The following is a 10,828-nucleotide window of genomic DNA, read 5'->3' as shown; positions in this document are numbered from 1 at the left end:
AGGCAGGCGGATCTCTGTGAGTTCGAGACCAGCCTGGTCTACAAGAGCTAGTTCCAGGACAGGCTCCAAAACCACAGAGAAACCCTGTCTCAAAAAAAAAAAAAGAAAAAGAAAAAAGAAAAAAAAGATGTTAATATATCATTATTTGAAAAATAAGAATCGATATTGTTTTAATCCTGTAATAATGACAGATAATATCATATTTATACATATATCCAGTCGCTAACATATCATAATTGCTAATTGTTCCAATAAATATATTCAATTAAAGAATGCTAGAGTGTGGGTAAGTAACTGATTGCGGTATTATTTGTTTCTTTACTTGTGAAAGGAATTCTCTCAAGAACCAAATTAGGGGAATGTTGTAGAGATGCTCAGTGATTAAAAGCACTTTCTGGTCTATCATGAGAACAGGAGTTCAGTTCTCAAGACTCACCATGTCATGAGGACCAATGTCATGAGCTGTAATTCTAGCTCCAAAAAATTACTCCCTCTTCTGATCTCCATGGATACCAGGACACAAGTACACACACACACACACACACACACACATACACACACACACACACGCACGCAAACTAAAAACAAAAAACAACAAAATAACACAATTTGACTATATTTCAAATTCCCATCTTTTTGCCCAATCCTTTTCATGAGTCCACAAGAAGGGTCCCTAGAACAAAGGGTTTCCATTGTTTGGTCCTATCAGGGAGAGGGCGGAAATGTGAACCTCTGAAATGTGAACTACTAACTAAATTCTTTTACTTTTCTATTTTTAAAAAAGATTCCTTATTTTCTGCTGTGACAAACTTTTCAGAGGCTGCTTCAGACTTTCATAGAAGACTCACAAAAGTTGATCTTACTAAGTAAGTTTCAGCTGCCTACTCTCAAAAGGGCAGACTGTCTTCGTGTGTGCAGAATGCAAAGCCATTGCTGCTTAAGCCATGGTCTGCAAGACAGCAGCATCAGCAAGATTCACCAGCTTCTTAGAACCCAGAAAGACATGCTTAGAGTTGTCTTTTCTCTAATATGTCATTTCCAACCACTCACTTAAGCCCTCTGTTGTTCCCTTCCCTAGCTCCATTCTCACATTCATGGCCTCTTCTTTGTAATAACTAGGGCTCTCAGAGTTCTGTTTTTTTAATTTACACTAATGCAAAGTTCAATCTGTGTGATGAGAGTTACAGTTGGTAATTTATAACTATAAACTCTGGTGCTTTGAATGTATTTCTGTATAGTTCTTCTCAATACCTAGTCACCCATCAACCACTTCTTTTGTATAGATTTTTTTCTGGAATTTTTTTGTTATTGCCACTTTTAGGTAGAAAATAATTTTTATATTATATTAAAACATTATACAATAAATATGAATTGCACCAAGTATAGTTTATTTTTTCATACTTAAACAGCAAGCTGCATCAGTCATTTTGAGGAGGCTCTCTTGACCCTTGGATTGTGGGAGAGCCCAAAGATGTACGTAGGTTAACTATGCAGAAGCAGTGTAAGGGTTGTGAATGGGAAAGGACCACCTGCTCACCATGGCAACTGTCCTCCCTTTCTCACAGATTTCAGAAACCTTTACTCTGTGTTGTTGCTCATCTTTATTCTATTTCTCTCCTCCGGAGTAGGACTGTGTGAGTCATTAGGAATGACTTGGCAGTTTCCTCCATCTTTCTGGGGGGTCTGGTTAGCCTACAGAGAAATAAAGAATAGCTTTCATTTCTTTTTGACCACTTTGTGGCCTTGAAAAACAAAACAATCTCAATAGCATTCTGTGTCTGTTGTAAATGCTAAGATGATCCTGCTGTTACATGTTGCTTGCTGTGTGACATGTTACCATGTCAACATTATTTCTCCTAATGGTCTACTGATTATTTTATCTTCCCATGCATTATCTTTATTTAATATTAGTTGAATTATGGCCTGCTAATAGAGATTTTAATGATGTGTTTCTTATTCTCCAAGTCCTATTGCAGTGAGAATTGTGAATGACCAACTGATGCTTCTGGAAAGAGCATTCATAGATCCTCTTGGTTTACCTGGGAGGCGGTTCTACAGGTAAGAGGAAGGCGTGTGTTCTACAGAGGGCACCAAACACCTCACTATAGTCAAAGAAGTATATCAAAGATGATTTAAATAAATGCCATCATAGTAGTATGAAACATATTAATGTAATATAAATGTTAAATGTAATATGAGTACAATTATGTATCCAGTAATGGTATAATGTGTAGTATTGGAGAAATACTTATCATATCAATTCACTGTGGGCCAAACTGAGAAAGATCTTTAACACAATATTCCAGCCACAGAGTTCGAAAGGAACCTTAGCACACATGCAGTCCAAGTCTGGTGAATCCTTCCTGTATGCTTTCAGGTAGTTAAATATTCAGTCTGCTTCAGACTCGTGATGGAGACCTTACTGGTCCCTAAAAAAGGCCATTGTATTATTTGAAGGAGTAATTATTAGAAAATTTCTTTCATAAAGATCTCAAATCTTTTATCCTGCATAATGTTTTCATCTAACCTGATCTTTTTTCCCAAGTAAAACAAGTTTATTTTATTACGTTTATATTACATTTATTTTATTTAGTCTCATTCCATACAATGATTTAAGTTGTGAAGATAGTTGTCATGTCTCTTGAAAGAAATATTGTTTTGTTTCAGGTTATTTTTTTGTTTTGTATCTATATCATATTTTCTTTTAGTATCTTAAAGCTATCACCTCCCCCTCCCCCAGTTTATTTTCTTAAGGTCCTTATGACTGGAGGGATGGCTTAGTGATTAAGGGCACTTGATTCTCAGCACCTATGTGATGGCTCACAACCATCTGCAACTCAGTCTCTTCTGAACTCTGGAGGCACTAGGCATGCATGCAGTACACATACCCAGGCAAAGCATTTATGCACATAACAATGTAAATAAATGTAAAAACTACTTAAAATGCTGCCTTAATGGAAACTAAGATGGGTCTAACATTTAAAGTTCGAAAAATCTTCACTCATGGTCATGCAAAGTAGGACTGGGTGCAGTTTTGGGGTTTCAGTGCTCTTCCATAGCATGCCTCTAGGATTTGCCTGTCTGAATTAACTTAATAAATGCTACTTTACAAAGCTAGAGATCACCTTTCTAAATGTTAGTGGTTAGGACTAACAGCCAAATGATATAAATAGAACTTTTAGAGCTGGGACCTTCCACTGTGACCTTTGGTTTCTCAGCTGCAAATGGAGATTTTAGCTGTTTACCATTGAGGCCTGTAGATTTAAGGCTTCTGAAGATTGAGCTAGGAGCCGGAGGCACTCTGGGGTGTGAGCTGTATTTATAAATGTTTATTTATAGATATAAATTGGAGATAGTAGTTATGAATATGTATGCATATATAACAAGAAACATCCACTATTTTAGTATTTTCTCGAAAGTTATTGTTAGGAAGTTTCCTAACGCGAGCTCCCTGCTGACGCAAAATTCCCAATCAAGCTGAATGAAAACAAGCCAAATTAAGAAATATCCAGGTTTAATAGGAGGTCTGTGCTCTGGGTGGCCCCCCGAGGGGGCACCTGAAAGCCGCTTGAATGCGACCTCCAGGAGGAAGAAAGGCAGACCACTTGTTCCTCTTTCTGGAGATCACTTAAATACCCTGGGGAAAAGTGCTCCTGACTCCACCCCCAGGGAGAGGTTAGGACCTGGCCTGCTGGGATTTGGAGTCCAGACCAGGCCTGGCGGGCTGGGATAGATGGGAGGGGCTGGGGCCTATGCTCCCAACTTGACAATTACTAGTTCTTTAGATCCTTTAGAACCACTTTTTATAATGAAAACATCTGCACTTTTTCAGACTGTGAAGTATGGAATCTAGAGACAGTTCTATTTTATCAGTTTCCTCCTCACTTGTACATATAGTTCTGCTAATCTCTTCAGGGGAACTCAACATTGTGTGAACTGATACCACACTTATGTAATGTATATGTATGTATATATAAATATGTACTTTATATGCATGTTTAAATGTAACTGTACACACACATACTTATGGGTAAGTTTGCTTACTATATTCATGTACTATATTTGCATGTAAATGTGTGTATTTATATATACATAGTTTTTTTCAATATATAAATGGAGCCATACATTATTTTACTTTTTTTCTTTTTTTTTATTATCAAGAATTCATTTGTTGATGTCAGCATGGAAGATCTTAGCACTTTAATCCCCCACATAGTATTTCAGTGTTTGGCTTTCATTTATAGAATTAATGCCTTATTATTGAGATTTGTTAGATGAGCTTCTCCCACCCATTATGAAATACACTTCTATAAGGTGTACTTGTGTTCTATTTGAGCATTTATAAATATTAGTATCTCTATAATCAGGACCTGGTATTTAGGGCCAAAAAAGACAACACATTTTAAAGTTTGATGAGAATATGTCAAAACGTCCTCCAAAGCTACCATGCTATATGTTAAGAATATATTTTTAAACTGTTGATTGAATATGTAGATACCAAAGTAGTTCATATTGTTGTTTTAGCCAGCTGCAGTATTCTAGAATAATGCTACTGTGTTATTGTAAAGATCTTGTAGAAGGGCTGTATGACATATTGTATACTTATACTTTGCCCAACAACTTCTTAGATAAATGTAGCTATGACACCTGTAATTTTTCATTTGTTATAAAAGTAATCAATTTTTTTGTTTAGGCACATCATCTTCGCACCAAGTAGCCACAACAAATATGCTGGAGAATCATTCCCTGGGATTTATGATGCCATGTTTGATATTGAAAATAGAGCAGACCCTCACTTGGCCTGGGCAGAAGTGAAGAAACATATTTCTATTGCAGCTTTCACAGTTCAAGCAGCAGCAGGGACCCTGACAGATGTGTTATGAAGTTTTCGTCAAGTAGCTTCATCACTAGAAGTACTGCAGTGTTTGAGAGTCAAACCATCAGAGTCTTGCTCATATGGACTTACTGGTAGAGGCTGCTGAGAGTCTGAAGACAAAATGTCTTTTTCTCTGGTGATTCAAGTAAATGCCACTGAAGTTTCATTCAGTAAGAAAAGATGCAGACTTGGCTCAATGGTAGGACTCTTGCCTCGTTTTTTCAAGAACCAAGTTTTTTCCCTCAGTACTACACACACATGCATGAATATGTACAAGTACATATACACTCACACATTAAGTAAGCTTGATTATTTAACCACTTCGCCAAATAATTGAAAATAAAACTTTAGAACAGTCCTTTCCCTTAACCTTCGGGAGCATCAAAGGTGAGGGTGTGGACAGAATATATGAGCTGAGGATGGGAAGGCATGCTAGGAAATGGTCTTCTGGACATTACTGGTGTACACAGGAATGTGCAGCAAGGGTACGTTATCTACACAGATCAAGCACAGAAGTCCAGAACAGATAGGGGAGGGACTCATGAGGTCCATCTGAAAAGAAAAAACTACTGGCAGTTAATACTTAGTAGAGGGGAAGCTGGGTTTTCAGGCTGTAGCCACTGGTAAGTTGCCCATGGCCCAGTAAACAGACCCATAGGCACTCATATGCAAGTGAACCTAATTAAACTGCGTATATTGAAAAAAAAAGACATGAAAATAGTAGGCTTCTGTGCTTATGCTCTTGTACACTATAATGACTTGTCATTTGTGTTGGTTTAATAAAACTATGATTGGCCAGAAGCCAGGTGGGGTGACCAGACTAGAAGGCTGGGAGGAAGAAAGGCAGAGACACAGTTGGAAGTAGGTGCAGAGGAAGCAAGATAAGAATGCCTTATTGAGAAAAGGTACCAAGCCACTTGGATAAACATAGATAAGAATTATTAGTTAATTTAGGTTGTAAGAGCTACTTAGTAATAAGTCTGAGCAATATAAGCCTGTGTGTGTTTATTTGGGACTAAATGGCTGCGGAAGAAGGCGGACAGAAACTTCTGTTTACAGAAGGTGTTGGGAAGATAGTTCTGAAGGGAAAGTGAAAGTGATAAGGAATTTAGGGTGAATATGTTCAAAATATATTATATATATATATAAAAATTATCAAGGCATAAAAAGTTATTTTTTAAAAATTAACATTATAAGCACACTAAAATAGTAAGCCAAAGCTCAGTTTGACCACAGGAGAGTAGTAGATCCCACTACTCTTCCATCCTGGCCAACAAGATTGTTTAATTCAATGAGTGGGGTGTTAGACAACCCCAACCTATGTATTTGTGAGGCACAGAGGAGGGAATCCCTTACATAAGAGTGTGGTTGAAGTTTTTTTTAATTAATTTTTGTTTTTACTGAGGTATACATTTTTCTCCACTCCCCTCCCTTCCTCCCTTCTCCCCTTTTACCTTCTCCTGTGACCCCCCCACAATCCCAATAAACTCAGATCTTGGCAAGACACTGGGTGAAGTTTTGAAGATTTTCAACAATACACTTAAAATTTGCTGTGAAGATTGCTTACATGGATATTTTTCTATAGAAGTATTTTAATTAAGAATTTTAAAATGGTAATGAGTTATGCTTCAGTTTAGGCTGAGAATAAATGACTTCAGAGTCTGGGTTTGTTACTCTCCCACTTACAAGCCTACAATATTCCAAGGATCTCACAAGACTATCATAAACTTTGTTTACAGTAAAAACATTTAAACCTTAGTGTGATTTCTAAAATCCTGGTGACCTCTGGTTTTGTTATATTAGCCTATAATCTTGTTTAGCACATCCTTAGGACCACCTAGTATTCGCTACAGAAATTGAAAGGCAAAAAGGAGAACAAGGACACAGGTTTCTTGAGTTTATACAATGTAACTTCAGAAGCCACCCAAATCTAACAGGCTGTTTGTTAAGATGCTAAGCACTACTTAGCTAACGCTGTGGAGCCCTCACCCACGCTTGGGTGTGTTCCATCCTTTCTTCCAGTTTGTAGTTCAAGACAGACACTGAAGCAGACTACTTACTGTCCTTTTGGGTAAGAGAGTTATTAGAAAAGTTATTAACGCCATCGAACAGATACCTGCCTGGGGATTCAATGAGTTCAGGCCTGCACGACAAAGCAGAGCTCTTCTATGTCTTGGAGTTGATAAGAAGGCCATAGGCTCTGATTTTCTAGTGGTCAAAGAAGGGGTAAGGGCATGATTTCTATCCTTAAGGTAGCCCTTCAAGGAGGGCTGTGTCACCAGTAGCCTGATAAACTTTCTTTGGGGAAGCGAGAATTAGAGTCAGGGAGTAGTTGTCAGTTTCCTAGTCTGGTGATGTGGGCAGAGTGGTAAACTCCTTAGACGTGAAAACTATAAAACTCAGTCAGCTCCCTATAGCAGCATAAGCAGTCAGCTTTAAGTGGAGAGACACCTCTAGATGGGTGTGACCCGAGCAGCGACCACTTATGTTTAAATCTGTGTTAAGATCTCACCTTAATAAATCCCAGTTTTGCCTCACGATGGCTTCTCCTCAAATCCTTGTGTTTGGAAGGTTATAAAAAAAAAAATGAGACTTCACCTAAGCAGAGGTCTCTGCAACTACTCCAGCTAAAGCAGGATGCAGTGAGCTGTTTTCAGCCCTACTTTTGTGGCTCATTCTTCCCAACTACCCAAGCGAATGAAACATTATGTATTTCTAAACTCACAGCCATAGTATACATTATTTCTAAATCACTTCTAAAGGTGATAACAGGATTTCTAAGAATTACTCCTGCTAGTTGCTTTTTTGAAAACTATGGCCGCCAAATAGCACCTATGATTAACAATGAATTTGGGATAAATAGGAAAATTTCCAGCTTATTATTCCTAAATTTTGTTTATCACTGAAGAGAGAATAGAACACTATGCTGTATGCACTGTGATCTGCATGTTGACTCTGGGGAATATGTGAAACTGTTAGTAAACTAGTTTAAAGTTAAGGTTGTGGCCTGACAGTAAATCCAAGATGGACCACTTCATCATAATCAGCTTTGGACAAATGAGAAACAGTAATTGCAAAGGAGAGGTATCACAAGGCCTCTCTCCTGAAGTTTAAAATACAGTATGAAAAGGAAGAATTAAAGAAGGATAAGGATTTCCCCTGGTAATCCATGACTATTTTCTAAGTTTAAATTTTAGTTACGTAAATGGATGTTTTGCATGCAGGTGTGCACTACATGTGTGCCTCCTGCCCACTGAGGTCAGAAGAGAGCTCTGGATCGCCTGGAGCTGGATTAGAGGGTTGTGAGCTGCTACATGATGTTTGGGATCAAGTGATCAAATCATGGTTCTTTGGAAGAGCAGTGCGCTCTTAACATCTGAGACAACTTTCTAGGATCCCAAATAGGGTTCTCTTTACATATTTTTTTTTAAAATTCTTTAATTTTTAGTCAGCTCTTAAATTCCCCCCCCAAAAGAATAAGACCCAACAAGAAGCCCCATGCTTAGTTGAGAAGCTATTGGCAACTGATGATCGCTGAAGGGAGGTGAGGGGTGAGGGCAGTTTTCTTTAATACAACACTGAGGCTACCCATCTCCAGTTGATGGCCCTATACACACACATGCCGTACACCGCAACTGTATTAAGTGAGCTTGGTGTGTTTAAGAAACACACACACACACAAATGTTCACACAGGAAACAAACCCCAAAACATGAAACTGAGAGGAAACAGTGGTAGAGAGATTGTGGGGTGGGGAGATCAGGTGTGTGTGTGTGTGTGTGTGTGTGTGTGTGTGTGTGTGTGCGTGTGTGTACATGATCAAAACACATTATACTCATGCACGAAATTCTCAAAGAAAGGACCAGAGTCTTATTTCTGGTTCTGGCTTTTTGGCAAAGAACAAACTTATCACTGACCTTTCCTTTAAGAGGTAATCCAAATGGGCCTATCAGTCACTGGACAGGTCAAAAGATAAACCTGAGATGGAAACATGGCTCAGCAGTTAAGAGGACTGGCTGCTCTTCCAGAGGTCCTGAGTTCAATTCCCAGGAACCACATGGTAGCTTAGATGTTCTCTTCCGACAATAAAGTTGTACATCCATATATTTAAGTTAAAAAGAAAAACCCTTGAGAAACCTGTTGGGACAATTTACTACACAGTATAAAACTGTTGGATCAGGCTTTGCCCTGCTGTAAGAAAATGTTCTTCCCTGCGATGGGCTATTTTTGTTAACTTTCTACAAATATGAACTTATTCATATGACTAAAAAACAAGTGATGTTGCCTGATACACTACCATTCAACTTAAGTGCCCTGCTGTGACAGAATAGAAACATGGACTTCTACTCACCCACACCTAACAGATGTAGAAAAACATTCCAGTCTGGATGATCACAGGCCAAGGTTATGTACACACAAAAGCCTTTAAAACTGCAGGGGACAAACTAAAAAGCAAGGACCTTTTTACATCTGTCCAGATTCTGTCAACTGCCCTAAGGTACTCACTGAAACAGTACAGCAACAGACTTCTATGTCTTAGAGTCCTCTCTTGAAGCTACGATCAAATACCCTGACAAAACAACTCAGAGCTAAGAGGCTCATTCCGGCTCAGGGTTCCAGGTCAGTCAATCACTATCACTATGGGGAAGTTCAGTGACAGAGGAGCCCAGCCTCACTGTGTCAAAAGCAAACAGCAAGTAATGCATGCAAGCTGGTACACAGCTCACTCTACAGTCCAGCATCCCAGGCAGGGTCTTCCCACCTCAACTAACATAATCAATATTTCTCTAAAGACATGCCCACTCGTTAACAAGCTAGACAATCGCTCATAAGACTCTCCTCAAGTGAGTCCAGGCCATGACAATTGACAATTAAAACTGCTGCCATGCAACTACTGCATTGTGATTTAATGATAATTCAACCATTTGATGTAAGACAGAAATGTAATAATTTCAATTTTGAATGCTATCTTTTCAGATTTCTTTAATTTTTTTAAGAATATGAGTGCTTCAAATGCATGTGTACTTTTATTCCAGAAGAGGGCATCAGATCCCACTGTAGATGGTTGTGAGCCACCACGTGGTTGGTGGGAATTGAACTCAGAACTGAGCCATCTCTCCAGCTCTTGAATGCTATCTTTAGGGTCATGGTTAAATTTAAGAACTTTGGAGGCAGAGCCCCCCTGCTAAAATTGAATTGCACTTATTCCATCTGTGACCTTAGAAAAATTACAGATTTTGCCTGTGAATACGGATGATAACAATTGTCTAATCATGGGGAGGTCCTCAAAAATAAAGCTACCATAAAATACTTGTCAGTGTTTGATACAAACTAACTGAATAACCACTTGGTTTGTGCAGTTTCAAATAACTTAATTCCTAAATGGAAGCCACAATCAACACGTCTCAAATGTGCTCTAATGCCTGAAGAAACAGATCTGAATTCCATTACCCACCTTTCAATCCTGATTTCCTCTTATTTCACTGCTTTAGAAAGACTTCCTGCCTTTTAAAGATGACACCTTCCTGTGCTATCTCTTCTTGCTGAGAAGCAAGACAAGAAATTTTAAGGTATCCAAAGTGGCCAATATGGCTTCTAGTAGGAAGCACATAGCTTGGGATCTGTTTGTATCTGACTTTAAGATTACCAGAAAACTAAAGTCTTACAAAAATATCTTGTAATTTTTATCAATTTATTACAACCAACTTGTGGAATTTGACACAAACTTTCATTTTTCTCTCCCTTAAGAATGAATGTATTGTATGTTCATCAATGACACCGAGTCAAGGCCTGAAGTGCACACTCACTGGCTTGTGTGGGTTTGTTCACTCAATCTTCATTTTTCCTCCTTAGAAGTCTCCTCTGGGAGGCACATTATAGAAGGCTTGGTGGTGGCCTTCAAACATGTGGTATGCTAATGTAAATGAACCACTTACTGGACTCATTTATGTTG

At 38.5% G+C, this 10,828-nt stretch overlaps 1 protein-coding gene across 1 annotated transcript in view; it reads left to right on the top strand.

The window, feature by feature from the left end:
* The window catches only part of Naalad2 (N-acetylated alpha-linked acidic dipeptidase 2), a 46,865-nt gene extending 41,636 nt beyond the window's left edge, over positions 1-5,229 (top strand). Inside the window, exons 18-20 of the mRNA XM_026779286.1 lie at positions 785-866; positions 1,966-2,058; positions 4,694-5,229. Of these exons, the coding sequence (XP_026635087.1) occupies positions 785-866; positions 1,966-2,058; positions 4,694-4,883 (365 nt within the window). The 3' untranslated portion in view covers positions 4,884-5,229. The remainder of the gene's footprint in view (positions 1-784; positions 867-1,965; positions 2,059-4,693) is intronic.
* Positions 5,230-10,828: the final 5,599 nt, after the last annotated feature.

The sequence above is a fragment of the Microtus ochrogaster genome, chromosome 5 (assembly GCF_000317375.1).
Source record: "Microtus ochrogaster isolate Prairie Vole_2 chromosome 5, MicOch1.0, whole genome shotgun sequence".
NCBI lineage: Eukaryota > Metazoa > Chordata > Mammalia > Rodentia > Cricetidae > Microtus > Microtus ochrogaster.
Note: the sequence above shows the minus strand (reverse complement) of the source record. Positions and strands in the feature narration are given on the sequence as shown.